The sequence below is a fragment of the Molothrus ater genome, chromosome 6, assembly GCF_012460135.2.
Source record: "Molothrus ater isolate BHLD 08-10-18 breed brown headed cowbird chromosome 6, BPBGC_Mater_1.1, whole genome shotgun sequence".
Lineage (NCBI taxonomy): Eukaryota > Metazoa > Chordata > Aves > Passeriformes > Icteridae > Molothrus > Molothrus ater.
Genome location: NC_050483.2, coordinates 25,979,546 through 26,001,459, shown reverse-complemented (window position 1 = coordinate 26,001,459; position 21,914 = coordinate 25,979,546). Strand labels below are relative to the sequence as shown.

At 40.5% G+C, this 21,914-nt stretch overlaps 2 protein-coding genes across 5 annotated transcripts in view; one reads left to right on the top strand and one right to left on the bottom strand.

The window, feature by feature from the left end:
- Positions 1–17,010, top strand: part of SPTBN5 (spectrin beta, non-erythrocytic 5) — a 90,863-nt gene extending 73,853 nt beyond the window's left edge. The window contains exons 52-67 of the mRNA XM_036385005.1: positions 2,259–2,471; positions 2,850–3,046; positions 3,633–3,837; positions 4,545–4,739; positions 5,857–6,012; positions 6,577–6,794; positions 8,411–8,600; positions 9,402–9,578; positions 10,522–10,626; positions 11,403–12,023; positions 12,993–13,064; positions 14,643–14,729; positions 15,134–15,225; positions 15,395–15,480; positions 15,962–16,097; positions 16,677–17,010. Of these exons, the coding sequence (XP_036240898.1) occupies positions 2,259–2,471; positions 2,850–3,046; positions 3,633–3,837; positions 4,545–4,739; positions 5,857–6,012; positions 6,577–6,794; positions 8,411–8,600; positions 9,402–9,578; positions 10,522–10,626; positions 11,403–12,023; positions 12,993–13,064; positions 14,643–14,729; positions 15,134–15,225; positions 15,395–15,480; positions 15,962–16,097; positions 16,677–16,851 (2,925 nt within the window). The 3' untranslated portion in view covers positions 16,852–17,010. The remainder of the gene's footprint in view (positions 1–2,258; positions 2,472–2,849; positions 3,047–3,632; positions 3,838–4,544; positions 4,740–5,856; positions 6,013–6,576; positions 6,795–8,410; positions 8,601–9,401; positions 9,579–10,521; positions 10,627–11,402; positions 12,024–12,992; positions 13,065–14,642; positions 14,730–15,133; positions 15,226–15,394; positions 15,481–15,961; positions 16,098–16,676) is intronic.
- A 1,095-nt stretch (positions 17,011–18,105) lies between these two features.
- The window catches only part of PLA2G4B (phospholipase A2 group IVB), a 54,364-nt gene continuing 50,555 nt past the window's right edge, over positions 18,106–21,914 (bottom strand). For all 4 annotated transcript variants that reach the window (XM_036383584.2, XM_036383586.2, XM_036383583.1 and 1 more), the window contains one exon: positions 18,106–21,765. In XM_036383584.2, coding sequence (XP_036239477.1) covers positions 21,527–21,765 — 239 coding nt within the window. In that variant the 3' untranslated portion in view covers positions 18,106–21,526. The remainder of the gene's footprint in view (positions 21,766–21,914) is intronic.

Here is a 21,914-nt window from a genome sequence, read left to right as displayed (position 1 = left end):
TCTGCTGTGCTTTGGCTAACAGGAGTCAGGATGCCAGGGATCATTTTTATCCTTTTCTTTTTCAAGGATCTCTCCATGACTTGGCAACATGCAGGATGCCATCCTGCTTATCATTGCAGTGGTGCAAGTACCACACCACAGGCCTGCTGTGGTCATGTTGGCTTTTCTGTGAACTGAGTTCAAACCCTGGCCTTTTCAATACAAAATAGATTTTACAAACTTGTGCATATTTTCATAGGTTCTTTGGTCCTAACAAAATGCTTTCAAACTCAGTACATCCAAGAAAGCTCATTGCTCAGATGTCTCAGGATAAGCTCCCAGGAAAATATTTTTCCCAAAAACTTTTTCAGCTCTGATGGAGGGAGGGAGGGAGTTAACAGGGAATTGTTATGCTAGCTGACCTTCACTCTAGTGGTAGCTTTCAAGACAACTGCTGAAATATTTCACAAGGTTCAGATGGGCCATCAGAGAAAGCAGTGCCTGGAATACTGTCATCTCAAATACCAATAAATACCTTCCTGATAGTTCTTTGACAAGGAGTACTCTCTCTTGGCAAATACAAGGTGGAAGAAAAAATATTCCCGCTAAGATTTTCCAGCAGCTATTGGTATTTACTATTAATATTAGCATGTGACACCCCATTTAAGTGCCATGTCAATGACTTTTGGAGAAATCTGTGCAAGCTGCATTAGGATTGGGAAAGACAGGAGATCCTATAAATTGTCAATGTGTGTGATAGACACAGTCAGAAAGAGAGAAAGCCCAAGCATCTGGTGCTATCATTGTGAAACAGTAAGAATGAAAAACTTGTTTCATCATGATTAATAACATAAATGTTGTTTTGTATGCAATTACTCCTAAAATTTATGAGCTCGTTGGCATGGTAAGAAAGTAATTAAGTTCACAGAAGAAAAGAATGCTTGAGCTGAATTAATCTGCGAAAATATTTCAAATAACTGAAGGAACAGAGGAGATACTGCTTTAGGTTATGATTAATTTTTGTTAATTGGCTAAGTCTCAAAATGTTTCAACTAACTGTGAGAGTGGGAGATATATACCATAAAATCAGTGCATAATAAAATTCTCTGACATTTTACTTACTATTCTTCTGGAAACAGGATTAAAATATAAGCTTTTAATTCTCAAAAATTATTAGCTACAGCCTCTGCACTTTCTTTTTAATGTTGGTTTACAAGCAAGCAAATGTCAGAATTAACATAACAGTCAAGAATTGAATATTCTGTTAGTTCCACCTCTATTGTTTGTCCTAATGAGCCAGATTTGCAAAATTCATTCCTTGATTTGTTGCCACAAAAGAGATTGTGAGTGAAATGTATTAACCTTCTTCCTAAGGAAGAAAAAAAAAGAAGCTGCCTTGCAAAACAGCATTTATACACAAATATATTATGCCTTCAAACAGCTGTTGGCTTGGAAAAGATATGGTGTTGCTTTTCAACAACATCTTGAAATCAATAGGGGGAAGTTAAAGGCAAGATTAGAATCAGAGCTTTTTCCAGCCAAGTCTGACACTTGAGTTGAGAAAGCAACTCCTCTCCTCATAGAGGGCATCTCTTCTACAATAACAGTGCACTGCAGTCTAACTCTGAACCTGCTTATTCATAGCTGTGAAATTAAACAGAACAATGGTAAAATTGTGGGGCTTGCTTGTGCTCAGGGTGCTCAGGCACAGTCAGCCAAAGAAAGCATGTATGCTCACAGAAATGCATGTATGCTCACAGAAAAACCACAGCATGGGCCTGGCCTACCCAGGGGAGAGTATATGGAGGGATGCATATAGTTTTAAAATCTACCAGTCTTCAAAAATTAATTTCAAGTAAAGCCCTTGAGAATTGGTTTGAGGTGGTTTTCTTCTCTCCTTGTCCTGTTGGCTGACTGGCAGTGGTGTACCCACAGTGTTTACAATAGCTGCTATGCAAAGATGCATCTTCTACAAAAGCATTCGCAAGTGATAAATAATAACATACAGGCAAATTGGACCTTTTCCCTCCATGCTCTGAGGTAGATATACATCAAAGTTCAAACTTTGTGGCTAAATTTGATTTCTGTGATCACTGCTTCACCCCAAAAAAAGTCCTCCACTCCACTCCACTCCAAGCATGCACTCAGACTTTGTACCTCTGACCCACCTTTGTGAAGAGAAAGCAAATTTATAAAGGAATTGCATGACTACATTTTCTGGAATAAAAATTCCATAGCTTCAATTTTTGGTCTATCATTTGACTCATTACTCTTTCCAGAACCTGGAGAATGAGATAAACAGTCGAGATGCTTTGACCAAAGCAGTGATCAGTACAGGACAGAAACTGGTAAGGGGAGGCCATTCAGCCTCTCACAAGATTATAGAGCATCTGAAGGAGCTTGAGACTTCTGTAGAGACCTTGAAGGCAGAGGCTCAAGAGAGGAGACAAAAGCTTATGCAATCCTATGAGGCCCATCTGTTCCTAAATGAGGTAAGGATGGTTCCTGAGAGATGTTTTTTTTAATTTCTTTTCTTTTCTTAAAACAACTGGCACCTATATTGTTGAATGGATGTATGTCCTGAGAAAGAAGCAGAATTCACACTGCCTTGATTTTTCATATCTGGTAAATAAGGATACAGTGGAGAAGCAACAGTTATCTTCCCAACAAATGGCAGTGAGTAACATGTAACGGCAATTTCTGGATTCTGGGTGCACATTTTTTGGAACAATGTTTGCTAGATTGCATTAGATGAACACATCTAAGGTGCTCTCTGTTTTCACTCATGTGTCAGTGCACCACTGCTTTTAGTTTTTTTTGTCTTGACCTAAATCAAGCTGTATCAAGGCTCATCCCTGTATTTTATACAGCTGTTGGAGGTGGAGGCATGGCTGGCAGAGAGGAGTTTCATTCTGGAGACCTCTGATTATGGGAAGAATGAAGAATCCACACAAGTTTTACTTCGTAAACTTGAAGCTACCAAACTGGACATGGATAGCTTCAGGTTGAGGATCGAGAAAGTACAGGAGACAGGAGCCAGCTTAATAAACAAAGACAGTCCAGAGAGGTAGGAAAGTAAAAACAGGTTTCTCCTCCAGGTCTGAAAGAAATGCCCAGAGAAGGCAAATAAAGAAAAGTTCAACTATGTTTGATTGCTCATTCAGAAACTAGATTTCAGGGATCATCCATCCCTCCATCATCATCATCACACACACTGAACTCCCCAAAAGCTTGATGATTATTTTAATGCTTTAATGAGATTTTTTTTTTTTTAACAACAGACCATTTAATGCAGATCAGCTTCTTTGTCCATTGTCTACTCCCAGGAGTAGACATCTAACTCTAATTTACCACAAATGTTCAAAAACCACTGTGCTTGGGAAAGGAAATGAACATTCCTGACAGTTCACTGTTTTTCATTGAAAGTTTGTTTTTATATCTGGGGAGAAGTATAGGAAAAGAGTGGCCATTTGTATGATTTGCTTTAATTTCCTGAGCTAGCTGGGTTTAATGGCACAGCATAACTCACTCCATTATCTTATCTGGTTTATTCTGTGGTTTAAAGGTGTTGCAAATTAAACCTGTCAGAAAAAAACAGTGTTTAAAAAGAACCATAAAGCAAAGACATACTTTCTGCTTCTTATTCTTTGCAGTTCAGTAATACTTTCAAAGCTCCAGGGGATCCTGGCAGACTATCAGTCTCTCCTACAGAAGTCTGACACCCAGAGAAAACGCCTGCAAGAACAGCTCCAGCTCTATCAGTTTGAAAGAGAATTCCAGCTGGTAGATGCATGGCTTTCCAGTAAACTGTCTGTAGCCGAGTCCGATGACTATGGGCAGGACTTAGATGATGTTGAGGTAAAAGAAAATAAAAAGTATTGCATGTATGGTGTGGCAAAGCAGGGATATATTTGCTGCAATTTTTATATAGCTGCTGACAATGAAGCATGTTACAATGACAAAAACTAAGCAGAGCTGTTATCTCTACAGCAAGAACTCAGACTGGCTTCTGTCTGCTTTGACAGGCTTGCTGAGGTAGCATCCTCCAACAGAAAATTAGTTATATCAGAAAGTTACCTTTTCTTGGAATAAGGTGAGGTCAGCACACTCCATTGCTTGCCCTGCTTATAAGTTTGACAGGACCTAAAAAATTTGACTGTGGTCAAAAGCACTGGGCTGCAGCGTTCATATCTCTTGCTGCTGATTTCAAGGATAAATTTCTCCTTGGGGAACACAGTGCAGAGAGGTATAATTAGTAGTGTCCACTCCTCCTAGGAACTGCTGCATATGTAGACAAGTTCTGTTCATTAGCTTTTGATGTGAGGAACTTCTGCTTGTCAGGATGTGGTTATTTTTTTCTCTGTGACACAGAATGTTAAATGATCAAGACAAAAGATGGCTTCCTCTGACTCTGGGTCATTTGGATTTATCAAACAATTTGCACTTGTAGATTGCAGTGCATAGCTTTTGTGTTATACAGAGCAGAGAAAGTGATTCCTTCTGCCACTCTCATGGAGGTAGGCAGAAATTCTTTATCTAAATTTGTGTGCCCATTTATTCTGCAGGTGCTGGAGAAAAAGTTTAAAGATTTTGTAAATGAGATGAAACCTCTGGGACATTCCAAAGTTGTCTCCTTAAATGAGTTAGCATCTAAACTGGATAAGGAAGGCCACAGCAAGATGGATGTCATCCAGAAGAGAACTAAGCAAATCAATGAAATGTGGGAGAAACTATGCAATGCCATTGATATAAGGACAGAGGTAGGAAAGACTTTAAAAACTGGGGCATTGATTTCCTTGCAGCCTCCATGCCCTTTCTTTCCCAAACCAGTGCATTGCTCATGTTGAAACACAAGGTTTACAGGGGCAATGAGTACATTTTGTTCAATTTTTTCTAGATTCATTTCCCTTTATAGCCACTGCTTACCCTACTGCTCCTGGCAAGGCTTATACTTGAAAGATGCTTATCAGCTCTGGGTAATTGTTTTCCTTAATTCACTGCTAACTCCAGTTTCCTGAAAAACAAAGCCAATCCAACAACTTACTACCACTAACAGGAGTCTGGCTCTGCCAGTTATCAGTCTTTTTATGGAACTACTTATGTAACATGATCAAAATTCTCCAGGATTTTTGCTGAGTTAACTTCTTGAAATCAAAGAAGGCATATGGAAGAGAATGTGATGGAGGACACAGAGCCAACCCCCTACCTTTAGGTAGCAGTTGGGTGTTAAATCTGCTCACTCCCCCTCAGGAAACTGCAGTCACAGATATGTATGGAAAAGCAGAGGTGACACACAGAACTCAACATTTTTGTTTGTTTTAAGGACAATATAAATCATCAGATGTCCTCAATCATTTTTTTCACTACTGTTGCATGACCGGTTGCTTATGAGGTAGCTCAAGCCCACTATTGTCTGTTAGCAGAAATAAATGCATGACAATTGTTGCTATAGAGTTTGACTATAAACTAGTATTAGAACTTTTTTTTAATACTCTCATTTCAGAAAAGCATGATTTTTGCTCAATTTATTTTCACTGTTTGCAGTGTAGACTTTATTCCAAGTAGTATTTTAAGACAACTTCTGTGATGTAGAGAGCTACTTTTAGAGGGCAATTCATGCTCTCCATTCTGATAATTCTTCTTATGTAGGGATAAATTTCTCTTCAGAGACATTTGTTTCTTTCCATTGTCCAACAGAACTTGGGGATCCCAGGTTAACACCTCATTTTCAGGTGACTTAATGGGGAAGATATTTCATTCACTCTCAAAGTCCCCAGTGATTTTGTACTGCATTTTGACATATTGGGGTTACCTTTCTTCATGTTGTAGACACAAAATGCTGTAGAGTATTACAATTAAATTACTTTGTTATTCCAGAACCTAAGAGCAGCCCATCAAGTTCACCAGTATGACCACGATGTGGATGAAGTAAAGGGCTGGATGCAGGAGAAAGAGGCAGTGGTGGATATAGAAGATTATGGGTATGATCTTCCAGGTGTACAGACACTTCTCAGCCATCTTGAGGGAGTAGAGGTAAGAGGATCTGTGATGAAGCAGTAGCAGAAAAGCATAGATGGCAAAAAAAAAGAGACTGATTCTTGACTGATGCCTCTTAAGGGCCTTACTTGCAAGACAAATTTATTGCACCCTTAAATATTCTTTATGCCTCAGAGAAGAGGGCTTTTTCCTCCTGTTTTTAACACTGGGATATTATATGCTTCTTTATTATATGCTATGATATATAATAATATTATTATATATGTTATGATATGTAATGATAATATATGCTTCAAAGCAAATGCTTTTGCTTTGAAGGATGAACTTCTCTTCTAAAATCTCTGTTATGATAATTGCAAAGGTGTCAGATGAACCATGGGAAACTTCAGCTCCACATTTACTAAAAGAATCTCTCTCATGTCTAAAGAAGTTTCTTTTATGTTTGATGATGAACAAGGCATTAAAGGAAAACTGAGAGGCATTCATATTTCCAGCCTCTGTACAGCCAGAGTGTAGAAAATATATGCAGCGTTGTTAAATCCACTTTTGGTAGAACTAAGTAATGACTTGGTCTTACAATCCATTCTGTCTCCATTCCAGAGAGATCTGGGAGTCATCATGAAAGAGCTGGAACGGATTCGAGGAGACGCTTGGCACCTCAGCCGCACGTACCCTCAAGTTAAGGAAAACATCATGGAGAGACTCACAGATGTGGATGAGTGCTGGGAAAACTTGGACAAAAAGTTTCTGGAGAGGAAGGCAAGACTGAGCCAGGCAGAACAAGTCCAGCTCTACTTCAATGACTGCAGGGAGCTGATGTATGTATTGGCCCCTTGAGTTTGGCAGTGGGCCTGATTTCTTGTCTTTCCCATAGAGGATTTTCTAAATTATAGCTGTTAGTTATTTGATTCCTGCCCCAGGTGCTCTGCAGCTTGCTTTCAAATCTCTGAACAATAATCCGTGGCATCTCCTCAAGAGCACTTCATGGAACTTACCAGATATCAGAAGTGACCATGATGCCTCAGCGCAGTGTGCATGACAAAGATGCTTTTTTAGACTAATTCCTAGACAATCCCTAAACAGTCCCCTGGAGAATTCCATCCCTGTGCATAAATTTGGTAGTTTCACAATTTCAATTGAAAATGCTGTTGATTCTGTAGGAAGGTAGGGTTAGATACTGAAGTAATTCGTACACCTGCATAGACACGAGTGCACCTTTTTCTCAGAGTCGAAACAGCTGCATTAAAGGTAATCTCCTGGAATAGGTAATGAAACAGTTCACCTATGACAAGAGTAGAAATACAAAGACAGTGGAATGGTTACCACTGACTGTTGGGCATTTACTATGCTAAGGGATAGATCCTGAGCTCAGGTAAATCATACGTAAGTTTGTGCCAGTTGAGATTATGGAGTAGAAAATGTTTCTTAAAAATTATCTATCAATATGCTTCTTTCCATGAATGCTCTTTGTGCACATGAAGTACTTTCATGTGTGGTCCTTTACAATGTATAAAAATACTGTTAAAGTGTGTAGTCTAGGCAATTGCAGTTAGTTCTTTCCAAGAATTTGAATGCACAATGCTTTGGTATGTGCAGATCTACATCTTTATTTTTAATAGGCTATGTATGGAAACAGAACTGGGAATATTATAAATCCCCCAGATGTTTGAGTAAACCTTCATCAATGTATTTGTAATATTGCTATGGTTTAACCTCCCCAGTCAGCAGCTAAGCCAAGCCACTCACTCCCCCACGTTCCCAGTGGGATGAGGAGGAGAATCAGAAGTTAAAAACAAGCAAACAAACAAAAAAATCAACTCATTTGTTGAGATAAGAACACTCTAGTAATTGAAAAACAGTGAAATATAATAATACTAATAATACTAATGATGAATTTAAAAAAAAAAAAGGAAAATAACCCTCTCAGAAACTATTGATGCACAATACAATTGTTCATCACCCACTCACTGGTGCCCAGCCTGTCCCTAAGCAGCCACTGGTCCCTTCTGGCAAACTTCCCCCAGTTTATATACAGGGTATGATGTTCTATGGGATGGAGTATCCCTTTGGCCCTTTCAGGTCAGCTGTCCTGGCTTTGTTTCCCCCCTGCCTGGCTGTTTGTGCACCTCCTCACTGGGAGAGACTGGAAACTGAGAAACTCTTGGCTTAGGGTAAGCACTACTCAGCAACAGCCAAAACAACAGAGGGCTGTCAACATTATTCTCATACTGAATCCAAAACTCAGCACTGTACCAGTTACTAAGGAGAGAATTAACTCTATCCCAGGCAAAATCAGGACAGTATTATCTTTTGTATCTTTTGTGAACAAATAAAAGTCTGTATACATGTATCCACAGCCATGGGATGTGTGCATTCCCAAATGTCCAGCAGACTCATATTCCTCCCCTTTTTACCCTTTTTCCCTATTCTGTAGGGCCTGGGCCAACGAGATGCATGCTCTGGTGATATCTGAGGAACTGGCAAATGATGTCCTGGGAGCGGAGCTGCTCATCAAGCGCCACGAGGAGTACAAGCGTGAGATAGAGAAGCAGTGGCTGAAATATGAAGAAATGCAGCAGGCAGGAGGTGACCTGATGAAGAATGGGCATTTCATGTCTGTAGAGGTGTGTTGAAGAGTTAAATATTTTACAAACAAGAGTGAACAAAGAGATGAAACAGACAGAAGGTGCAGCTTTGTCTCTCAGAACAGAAGAACTAAATGGGACAATCAGGTTCTTTGCTATTAAAAGCTACATATTTCATGTGACACACAGAAAAAGAAAACACATTTTAAGGCTGTTGTGCTACATTACAATGCAATCACCTTGCATTGCTAATGTCCCTGAGTTCACCAGAAGAGCTGTAATTCTTCAGAAATGTCCAAAGGGGCAAGAATGTTAAAATGTCTGTGATTCTGTTATCTGTGTATCTTTAGATTTTGCCCAAGACATTGTCTGTAGATGCAGAGATCACACCATTGAAAACATCTTCAGAATTTATGCAAGATCACATTACTTCTCTTGTAGAAAGAACAAGAAAACTTTCTACGGTTGAAGTGTCTCCCTTGTTGCCTTGCCATAAGTGCATGCATTTGTTGAATCTCCCAGTTCTCACTAGTTTCATAGTACAAGCTGCCTATATACAAAGTTTCGTCTTGGGAAATCATATGGCAGAATATTTGTCATACAGTATGTGGAATATGCCTAAAGTTGTATTATCTAGCTACACAATTTACATGATAAATTAATTCAAGTAGAAAAAAGAGGACTCAGACATCTTTTCTAAATTATGCTAACACCACAAAATTATCTAGAGATCATCTTCTAAATCATGAAGGCAGATTAATTACTGCCAGATAGTTGACTGTCATGTGAAAGTTTGATTGGATTTTTTAACTCCTGGCATTACAAATATTCTTTTTCTAGATTGAAGAAAAACTGTTAGAGCTGTCTGAGCTGATGAAGAAGGTAAAGGAGAGCTGGGACATGAGGAAAGTGTTATATGAAGAAAACTGGGAGATCCAATTGCTCCGCAGAGAGCTTGAACAAGCAGAAGCGTGGCTGGCTGCCAAGGAGAGCTTTCTTTCAGACCCATCCTATGGGGTGAGTAACAACCCTGCAGCATTACCGAGCACTAGGTGCCTTTAGCATGTGCAGACGGCCTGGCTCTTGGACCAGCTCAGGCCTGAAATTAATCACAATCTCAACAGCAATGAGCCCTTGAGATTAGAAAGGGCAGGAGCACTGTCCTCTTGCAGAAGTGAGCCCAGGGCAGCTGCTGCATTTGACATGGTAATGAGCTCCTGGAAGTGGTGTCTTCCAGGGGGAAGTAGAAGCCTTGGAAGAATTCCAGATCATTTTTTCAAATAACTTGCAGAAGGTTCAACCTTCCCTGTCTTGCTGAGAGCTTGATTCAAAAGGAAAAAGAAGTTTTCCCCATTTTGTAGGGAAAAAGGGGGCTTTTCCCACCTTTTTCTTCCCATTAAGTGGTAGAATGTTTTACACAGGCACGTTTATAGCTAGTTTGTAAATTCCTTTTAAAACACCAGCATCCATATTTTTGTTTGTCCTGCTGAGATTTTTTTTCTCATTGTTGACTGTCTTCTGATAATTTATAAGATTGGAAAACAAAGTCATGAACGTGAGTATCAGAAACTAAGCAGAGGACATGAAAGAAGTCTCAGATGCATTTGTTGTAGGGCAGGAACAAACTGTGTGTAGCACAAGCCAGAATCCAAGTACTCAATCTGCACAAAAATAGTTATAGCTCGAAGCCATGGTACTGCATGGCCTTGCAGAAAAGGGAAGATTGGTATTTGAGCCCTTTTTCTCCTGCACAGCAAACAGACTGCAAGATATAGACCATTTTTTAAAATGTAAATTCAGGTTTTTTCATACACAAATGAAAAAAGTTTAGACAACCAGTTACAAAATTTTCAGAACCCTCACTTGGCTAAATAGAATGGATCAATCTGAAAATCTTAGGTGTAATCTCTTCTGATGGACTTGATTTTGGACTTCTGTATGTGGCAATTTTTCCATTCAGGATTCAGTGTCTGAAGTAGAGGAATTATTGAAGAAACATCATGATTTTGAGAAGATGCTTGCAGCACAGGAAGAGAAATTTGCTCAGCTCAGTAGGAAAACTAAGGTGAGTAGTAGAAGGCTGATGAGCTGTGCATGAAACAAGATGATGTGGGACATTGATTGTTTGAATGTCACTCTATGTAAAAGATGGGGTAAATGAGAAACCAAAGCTGAAATATTTCAGACATAGCAAGATCTATATGTGGATCAAAAGAGACCAGCTAGCTTGAAAAAGCTGTAGGGGAGAAGTGCAAAATTTCTTCTGCTAGGACCAGCAAACAGGGTGTGAGAAACAGGGTGAACTCTTGCTACACAGATGGAGAGATTTTGCTTCATTCAGGATTTCAGTAAGGAGCTGGAGCCACCTGCAAGTGACAGAGGATAGCAAAGGTCTGAAAATAAATGGAGACCAATGCACAGATAGGCCTTTTTCCTTCTGGCTTAAGATTTTTACAATGGATTGTGTTAAATACCAAAGATATTAATACAGTGAGCCTCTCAGATTCTCTTTCATTATGGGGGAGGTTTTTAAAATTATTTTCCTGAAACAACCAGAAAAACATAGTGGTTGTGTTTGGCTTTAGGCTGAAAATTAATCTGTCTTTTGTTCAGTGACTTGAAATTTGGCTAAGTGAAGGGACAAAGGCCCTTCCCTCTGAAATTTTCCACTAGAACCACCCTCTAAAAATGCCAGTGGAAGTACAGGCCTTAAGACTCAGCTGCCAGGAGACAGTTTAATTGGAAAACCATTCCTGCTTAAAATAAAAAAAAAAATCTTAGGGAAGTATTCATGAATGCATGAAGGCAATTTTAAAAAAAATTAATACTGCTGTCCTACAGAGAGAGATGAATCTCCTGAAACAAGTGGACACAGAAGAGAGTGAGCAGAAGGATAAAGGCAAAATTGTCCGGGTTCCATCTCTGAGAAGAAAACCATCTGACAAAAGGAATGCACCACCAAAAGTGACAGAGACCAAGAGCACAACACCACTGCCACCTGTGCCCGCACACAGCGTGTCCTGGAGGGTCCCACTTGAAACTATTTTCTCTCCCATTGAAAAATCTCCAACAAGGTTCCAAGAATTCACTTCCTCGGAAGTCCCTGCAGTGCAGAGCAGCAACAAAACAGAAATGAAAGCTGAGACAAGGCTTGGTGAGATTATCACTCCAGCTACACCAAAGGTGGTGGGCCCACAAGCTGCATCTTTGGAAAGTCGCAGTTCTTTAGGCTCTCCTTTATCTCCTCCTCCTATAAGCCAGCAACTCAGCAGCAATGTGTCAGAATCACAAGCCACAGACCACAGAGCTCCTCAGGAAAAAGATGCTAAAGGCTCCTCTTTGTCCAGCCTGCAGACCAAACCAACAGCAACACCACCCGAGCCTGGACAAAGGTCACCAGATAACTCACCAAACTTACTGCTGCCTAGCTCCTCTTGGGAGAGATTAAAGAATACACCTTCAGTAAGTCCCAGGAATTTCTGGTTCTCTCCTCACAAAACCACTATCCTGTGCTAGTTAAATAAGGCAATAACAGGAAGTTCTGTGTCAAAGTCACAAAGAGCACCATACAGTAGCATCCTGATGGATACACTCCTGGATTCAAACAAGAAGCATTTTATGTGTCTTTGCAATTCAAACACTTTCCACAAAGACAGTTGATGTACAGCTGTGTACAGCATAAACTAATTTAATTTACTAAGCTTTATAACCTAGGTCTTAACACCTATATTGGTTTCTGTTTTTCTCTTCCTGAACTAAAAGCTATTCCTGCTGCTGAATACTCAGCAGAGCACTTAAAAACAGGTGATGTCTCACAAAGAGAATGATTTACCTACAGCCTCTGTGTGAGGTGGCAGTTCTTAGTGTCCACTCTGTTTAGAAATCAGAGAGAGGCAGGACTTCATGGCACACTTGTCAAAGAGCTGACCAGGTGCAAGATTAGAACCAAAAGCTCCTATATGCTCACCCTGGCAGGAAATTCACTGTTACCTCATTGGCAGATAAAATTGTTTCCTTTTACTCCTCTACTTTTGAGAAGACCATGTTTGTTAGATACCCAAGTGTACCAGTACAACACTATACATTGGTGTAACTCAGCAGTTGTGGAGATGGTATGAATAACTTGAACAATTTAAGTTATAGAATGCAAGTAATAATGTAAAAATAATATTAGTTAATTAACACACTAAGATAGAGAAAATTCCATAAGTAAATTGTTCAAGAGGGACTTGAATTCTCTTCATTTAGGTAGTCTATCAAACACACGATTGCAACGTAGTGAGAATTTCCAGCTGTGCTGTCAATGTAAGGGCTAGAGGAACCAGACATCTGTTTCTTTGCATGGAGTTTATCTAAAAAATACCTTCAGAAATTTAACATAGGCCTAAGGACCATTTTAAAGTTAACTAGCATTGTTCTTGTATATCCCAGGTTTCTGCAAGTCTCCAGAACATGGAGGGTTTCCTAGAGAAGCGCGATCAGCTCCTTCCACGAAGACAACAGGTAGAAATAAATACCATCACTCTGGGTTATTTCATTGCTCCTTGAGTTATAGTCCAGATCTGCTCTGACTTTTTCAGGATAAGCTCTTGCTGAAGAGGAGCTGAGTAGTGTGGGTTTGCTTCAGCTATCCCTAAAATGCATGAGGAAGTGTCCACTGGCTTTGGCAGTACCTGATCTCTCAGAGAAAGAGACAATGGAATTTTTGCCTTTCATGGGAATCATGCAGAACAGGGTCTGTCTACAGTTAATGAATTTATAAACCAGAGTCTAGGCTGTATGAACATGTTAATTACAGTTTCCTAATTATAAACAATATAGCAACTGGTTTCAATATTTCAACTGAATTAGGAGGAAAAAACCCAAATGAAACAACCAAAAAAAAAAAAAACCACAAAAAAAACCAAAACAAAACAAAACAAAAAAACAACACACCACAAAAAATCCCTAAAGCTCTAAAGCTTCATGATCCTGTAACACTTTGTGATAGTTTGTCAGCAGCAGAAGCCCTCAGTCTCATGCTCCCAATATTTGTAATTTCTAGCTGTGCTAGAACAGAATTAAGGTTCTGTTTATCTTTGAAGAATTGGTTTCTTAAATACAGGTTTGAATGAAACTGAAATCTAAATTCTTATCCTGGGAAATAATATCACTTCAAAGCAGTAGCCTAACAATCATGACAGGCCAGGAAATTTTCTACTACTCACCACCAATCTACAGACATCCATTTTTGCTGAGTGTTTGCACATAAACAAGTTGTCTTGGATTATTTGCCCCATAGAATATTTCCTCTGAAATTTTTAACTTGAAAGACCTCTTTTAAAAGGTGAATCTGGTATGGACTCCATCTTCTTGAAGAGAAATTTAGGGTTTTTTTACTTCTGGGCACACAGAATTTGGTGTTCAGAGATACTGAACTTCCATATCCCCCAACAAGAAAAGCTACGACTTAATCTTCTATAGAACTGTTTCCTTCCTTTTCTCTGAATGACCAAATTGTCAACTTTATTCACTGGCATAACAAAATATGAATGTAAGTTAAGGATCCTTTATCAAGAGGAGTCTCATGGCATTAGGCTAAGTTTCAGTGGTGCATACTTGGGCTTGGAAATAGCTGCTACTGTTGCACGTGTCTCAGTAGCATTCCACTGGGGTTAGCTTAGTAAATGAAGAATTCAACAGCCACATTAGATAGTAACACTTGATAAAATTAGCCTGTGACCAGCAGGCAGGGGTTGGTGCTCCAGCTAGGGAAAAATGTGGAGTTTTAGTGGCCGAAAATTAGACAGAACTTTGATTATCCACCTTCAGCAATGTTGCTGACCACATGGTGTAGAGCTTGCTTGAACCAGATTATATAATTTCCTCAGTTCTGACACATAGAGACCCTTTCTTGAATCACTCACACAGAAACCATAGCAGCTCCTGTTTTTCTAAGAGATAACAATGACTCTGAGAACTTCTGTGATCATAATATCAACAGATCCTGGCTTCCTATGAAAGTTGCATGTGAAAGATTTCACTACTCCTATAAAATATATACCTCACAACTGAATTTTATTACCTTTTCTATTCATATAGCCACACTCAAGGTCTTGGAAATCCTTCTATGTAAAACTTGATGGATTAAAGCTTGATTTCTATAATGATGACAAAGAAGCAACTAAGGTAATTTGGTTTTTTAATCTTTCTAGCAAACTTTGTGTCTACATATGTAAAAATGAATTTTTAAATGCCGCATTTGGTTTGGGGCTGGGGTGATCTGTTCCCTTTCAAATGTGAGCTGAGTGAAAATTCAGCAATTATTCAACTGATACAACTGAAAACAGACTGATAAGCCTCCGGAAATTTTTAAAGATACTTCTTTTAAGGCATATCTTATTCAAGGATTGCCTTCAAGATATAATGCAATTGTCCATGGTTCCTCTGTGGTTCACCCTATTCAGTGATCCTAGGATTAAAGTTAGAAGCATAAAGAGATGGGTGTGTAGTCTGCCTGCAGGTTGGTATGGAATTGAATCCTAGCAGAAAGGACACAGAAGACATTTCATTTTAATTTTATCCCCCTTCAGAGTATATCCACTGTCCTGTCCCTCAGCATTTCTGGTGCCAAATGTGAGAGGCTGGTGAATTACAGCAGGAAGGAGAACGCCTTCATGCTGCGGTGAGTCTTACGGAGAAGGGCACAAATAAAAGCCCGTGCAGCTCCCTGCCCACAGTCACCCAAGGCTGTATGTTTTTAGGAGGCATAACTGGAGTGTCTCCCACTCACAAACACAGAAGGTATAAGGCAAAACTGACTGGAATTCACCTTTTCCTATCCTTATTTACAGACTGAGAGATGGGGCAGAGTATTTCCTTGCAGCACCTTCTCAGACACTGATGGAAGACTGGCTGCAATCACTACAGAATAATATAGGTATGTTCTCATTTCCTTCAAGAATGAGCTGTGCTTTTAGCAAGTGATGGTAAGAGAAAGAGAAGAGAATGACAAGATGTCCTTAGTTTGGGGCATTTTGAACCATCCTTTTTGCCTCTGTTAGAAAGCAATACACAAGTCACCTGCTACCTGTGATGTAGTGACCTGGCAGAGGAATGTCCAGGGTGACTTGCAAAGCAGTCTTGCAATTGTACTGTGGCCAACATCAGGTTATTCTCTGCTAGGGGTGTGGTATTTGTCCTTTTATTAAGGAGCTGCTTTGGATCTTGATCAACAGCTTTTCTTCTGATCTAGATCTCTTCTGGACATCTCTCCACATAGTGGCTTACTGGGAAGGAAGCCATAGCATAATTATAACTATGATGGTCAGAGAAAATAGTTATGGACCCAGAAGTGACAAACTCTACCTCTAATGTTACTTTTTATTTGTTTGTTTTGTTGGTTTTTTTTTACTCTGTAGGACATGGTAACAGATCCCATTCTACAGTGATGGCGCAAACTTTCCTTTCAAACACAGAGACCTCCCAGAAAAGAGTGTGGGGTTTTCCAGACAGGGACTCTGCTGAAAGACTAAGCAGCAAAGGCTCACTGCTGAGGTAGGGCTCTGTGCTGCAAAGCTGAACAGATGTCAGTGCTGTTTGTGCTCAGGTAGCAGCCACCTACAAAGAGACTGCCCTGAGGTCCAACAGTCCTGCTCCTCTGTCACTAATGTCACAAAGGAATGTGGCCAGCAGGAGCAAGGCAGGGATTGTCCCCCTGTACTTGGCACCGGTGAGGCAACACCTTGAGTGCTTTGTTCAGTTCTGGACTGCTCACTTCAAGAAAGCTGGATCATGTCCAGGGGAGAACAATGAAGCTGGAGAAGGGTCTGGAGAACAAGTCCTACCAGGAGAGGCTGAGGGAGCTGGGGCTGTTGAGACTGGGGAAAGGAGGCTCAGGGGAGACACAGGCAAGGGAAAGACAGCTACAGCCAAATTCAGAAACTTGGCCTGTTTAAATAATTTTTCTTGCATTTGGAGTCTGTACAAACCTTACAGGCTATGATGTGAAATCCTTGTCCCACAGCTGGGCAGACTTTTGATGCTGAGCTAGGCACTTAATGAGTCCTTACATATACAGAGACTTAAACTCCTCTAGATTATACCTGATTTTCTGATGATGCATTTTCTTTGTAGGAGAACACCTTCCTTCAAAATCAAACCAGAGAGAGAGTCTGCAGAATTTTCCAGAGATTTTAAGGAAGATGGACCTACAGTGACACAAGCCACAATCACCACCCTAAGCCTAGAACAAAGTGGAAATAAAACAAAACTGCTTCCCTCTCTACTAAAAGCAGGAACAGAAAAATGACATTTGCCTCAATGAATTGCAGACAATTATAACTTAATTCATCCGTCTGGAAATGTATTAATATGTTTTAAGTTAATCATTTCCCTCTGAACTTTTAAAATTATGTATTTAATCTCATAAAATCTTTAAATATAATTAAACAGGATTTCATCTGGTATACTTTTGTGTGTACAAGAACTTTGTCATTTGCCATTATTACCTGAGTATTATCTACTCCAAGGTACTAAACCAAAGGGCAGGGGGACTTTTAAGCCAGACTGCTCACATGAAATAATTCTGTGAGACAGGAATGGGGAGCAGTGAGCAGTGCATGAGGTGCATCTCTGAGTTAACTACAGCCATGTGCAAGTAGATTTGCAGATAGCAACAGAATAGATTTATGATGCTTGGGTGGTCTGTGCAGCCAAAGATAATGTTATATACTTCCTACAGCACTTTGTGGTCTCCACAATCTTTTTTACAACACATTAACCAACCATACTCTATTTGCCAATTCTCTCTGGATGAAGCTACCAGGAAAAAAAAGTCCTGCAGCATTACTCATTTTTAATGGAATCTGAAACTTAAGTAAGGCGTGAACAATCAGTGTTTCAGTGTAAAAGGAGAAGAAAAGTAGGATAGCAAGTAGGAATTCTAGTCCCCAGGCAGCAAGAATCACATGCTAAGGTATGGTGTAATCATAGGGAAGAATACATATTTTTTCCCCCTACTTATCTCTGTTCTGAGCCAAGGCATCCAATAGGTGAGCTAATAATTTCATTTTTTTGGCTAGTCCATCACTCTCCTCTGTTTACCCCAGCTGGAGCTGCTGCCTGTCACGAAAAACAAAAGACCCAGCACATCAAAGTAATGGGAAACTGATGCAGTTCATTATTGTTAACCATTTTTAACTGATTAAAAAAAAAAAAAACCAACAAAATAATGAAACACCAAAAACCAAACAAAACAGATTCAGTATTTTAAACTTACCATGTAATTGAACAAAGATGTGCCTTAGCTGTGGCTCAGTACAGCTGCCCCCTCACCCCCTTTTGCCATTCCACTGAAGAGGGTTTTACCCCAGAGGTAGATTCTGTTCCAGGTTCTCCATACCTTTGTAAGCCAGAAGATCTTCCAGATTTCTTCCATTCAATCTTGAAACCACTAAAAGCCCTGTGAGGTTCTCAGCAGGCATTTAGCATAGGTAGAGCTTATACACCTGGAAAAAGCCTTGTTTTGTGTTTAAGTGCATTAGGAACTTTCATGGGTCTGGTGCTCTTTTGCAATATTTTATTTTTACTTAATATATTATTAAATAGTTAAAAGACACAAGCAAGTAATTTCTATGAAGAGCAGGTAATAGTTTTAAGAACAGTCTCATTTCCTTTGTGTTTGAGAGCAGGTAGGAAGCTCTGTATTTTGGGGGGTTTTTCCAGCAAAATGTTCATCAGAGAGCAGTGATCTGGGATGCATTTCGGATAAGGTTTCTGGCAGGCACACATCCATCTTCAGTGGTTAAGCAAACACAACACCAGACCAGCAAGGCCTGGTTTATAAGTATGGCACATGTCTTTCTTGGTGAGATGCAGAGAGAGGCAGCTTTCTCCTGCCTGCTTTCTGGTTTCCGTGCACTCTATTCAGTCCTAGTCCTACCACAACATGTGGTACTAGGCCAGGCAAGAATGGGGACAAGGAAAAAAACAAAACCACTGCCTCTGAGGAGCAACCACACAAAATTTCAGAGGCCCTCAGACTCCATGTTTACCCTAAAGGGAACAAGGACCAGTCCTGAGCACAAGTCTCTGATCAGCCTTACGCCACTGAAACTACACCTTATATTTCTGTGGTTTGGGGGCAGTGCAGGGCAGCATGCTCTGAACCCGAGCTCAGGAGTGCTTTGAGGGACAACCTGTGCCAGCCACCACTTCCCACAAGCTGCACAGATAAGACTGTGCAAGGTGTAGGTCCCTCCAGCCTGCAGAGTTCTCCAGCAGCCTCTGTCCTCACAAATGCCCTCCAGGTCCTCCTACTGCACCATCAAACCAGCAACTCCTCTATTCTATGAGAAGTTCCTATGATTCTATGATATTGACTCCTCCAATGTCATAGAATCATAGAATCAATTAGATTGGAAAAGACCTCTACAACCATCCAGTCCAACTGTTAAACCAACATTGCCACATCCACCACTAAACCATGTTCCCATATGCCATACCCACATCATGTTACAAAAACAAAAAGACAACCAAAATGAAACAGAAAGGCACTCTGATGGGCAATGATACAGCCCTCACATAATTTCAGGCTCTGAAATGCAAAACTATATTTAAAAAAGCTATTATAATTTAAGGCTACAGAGGCACCACGGAAATGAAGGGGCACATGCCTGTCTGTGCCTCTGGCTGCAAAATTAGGCAGCAATTCCCAACCTGATTTTAAGTGTTGGCAAAATCTCTGGTGATAATTCTCCCAGCAGAGTCACACCACCTTCCCCACCTACAGCTCCCTCCCTCTCACCCTCCCTTTGTAACAAGATTTAACAGTCCCTCAGAACAGTAATTCCCCACCAGCTGTGGGTTACCTGAAAACTTTGTGGTTTTGTGGCTCCTTCACATTTTACTGGGCCTTTCTGTTTGTATTAGCAGCACTATGAATGCACCAAACATGCTCCAATTGTTAGTCTGTGGGGCAATTTGTAAGACCAAAATCAAATTTTCTCAGTGTGGCTGAGCTGCCTCACTGCTGGGTACATGCTGCCAAGGTTCACAAGGGTTACAGATCGTTCTCTGTGGCCCATGGACACAACAGCAATATCTTTTGGCAGCAGCAGAGCTTTCTAGGACCAGCCAGAGGAGCATGGAAATGCTGCACACCCTGTGCATGTGTGTGCACAGAGCCACGTGGGCTTGTATGTGCCACACAGTGCTGGGCCAGGACATGCTGCTCTCCTGAGCAAAGGTAACAGATCCAGCTGGATCAATTCCCAGCTCAAAATGGCTCTTTGTGTTCTGTCTTTCAGCCAGTATCTGATTAGTTGCTAACTTCTCGTGATCTGAATCCCGAGGTACAGCTGCATTCCAGCCATTAACGCTCCTCAGTTCTGGATGGTGCTCCTCAGCTCAGCAAGTAAACATTGTACAAGAAGCATTGCTGAGCCTCAGCCATTGCAGCAGAAGCAGCATTTAGTAGATGCAGGCTTCAGGCAATCAAGTCTTTTGTAAATGCTCTCTCTTTAGAGCTTCAGTATTGTCTGTCTATACCAAAAAGACAGACCCCTCTTTCTCATTCTTTGTCTGGTTTTGGATTTCAAGTACAACTAATTCTAGATCTCAAGTAAATTTCCAACCCAGAAGAAATATGTAAGATTTTCCTTGGAAGTCCCGATGAATATGCTGTGTTTGGAAAAAATAATTCAGAAGCAGGTCCAAATCCTTCAGTGTGAGGAAGTCTGCAAACTTCCCCAGCTTCTGTGAGGCTCTGTTTTATATTGCTTAGCATCCTTCCCTATGATCTTTTTAATCTAGTGGAGGGCTATAAAGATGTTCCAAGCTTCTAGCTCAAGGCAAAGGCTCTCACTGCATTCCAGAGCAAATGAAAGCCAGGTGTCATTTTCCAAATATTTTCCATGAGCAAGGAGGAAAATGTGTGTCCTATTTTTTTTAAATTTGTGCTCTATTTTATGAAGCACCTATTAAAAATACTTTGCCTGTGATGTTAGGGGTAGAAGACTATAAATGGAAAAATCTTCTCTGTGTGAAAATACAATGCACTCTGTTCATGAGTTATGTTGTCCTACATTCAGTTTATATGTGTAAGGAGAACCAGCTTACATCTCAGTCATCATCACTAAATTAAATGTACTTGAGTCTATGGTAATTATTCCTCTCAAACTTCTGCCATGAAAAACTTGTTTCAGGCTCTTGACATTTTAATCCAAAAAGGCACTGCTGATATAAATCAATACAATCACATGTGCTTTATGCAGAACTTTTCCTGCAGCCAATGCTCGAAGGAGCTGTGCTCACTCACTGCTGCTACTGCCCTCTCTTTTGAAATGTAACTGCCCCCTTTGTGGTAGTCTGGAGCAGCATTTCTGTGCCAAAGTCTTGCAGGGGAATGGAAAAAAGGAATAACTTCTAAATCAGCAAGGGAAATAGGCCAGACAGAGTGCAATTGTCCACACTGCAGTTTGGCTGCTTTTCACATATATATATGCCTGACTTCAAAGCTGAGCCCACCAATTCAGTGCAAATTCTAGTTGCTCAGCCTATCTGAAAATCTGGACATCACTGAATGCAAATGGCCAGGACTTGATCTGTAATCAAGTATTGAAAGGACACCAACAATGGGCTCAGGGTTGAAGGGACAGGCTCATACAAAGAACTATCACCACCACCATATACTGTAACATCAAGGAGATCCTGGAGGTGAAGGAGACCTCAAGGAGGTCTCTGCCTACCAGGACCCTAATTTCTTAATAAGAAAGACCACATTGTGAGACTCTTGTGGTCTGAAAATGTGGGGGAAGGAGATAAACCCTTCTGAAAGCTGGGAGCCTGAACATGGCAAGGTGAGAAATGTACAGGTTTGGTCAGTTTTCTGCAAACAATGAACACTGTGATATGTTGTAATATGACTGTGATGTGTTGCAATGTGCTGCCACAGCCTTCAGTGGGGAACAGGGCAAACACCCAGCTTAGGGGTATCCAGAGTAGCTGGGGAAATTCCCAGTCCTTCTGCTTCTCTTTCGTTCTACAGCACTCCTGATTGCCTGGAGAAGCAGGTCTTTGTTATTGAGGATGTTGTATTTGCTCAGGTTCACAAGTTTATCAAAATTTTCAGAGGAATAAATTAGCCTAATGAGGTAGTACGGTGAGCAGTTGTTCTCCAGATTTACTTTGCCTTCTTCCATCTCCGAGTGACCACGCTTCACTCCTGCAGAGAAAGAGAAAACCACCATAGTGAGATGAATCTGGAGTACAGTGTTGTAGGGGACTGATCTACTTGGCAGGATCCCCTGTTAAAAACAGCCCCCAGGAAATACTGCAAACCCACTCCACAGCTTGAAAGAGCCATTTCTGGTC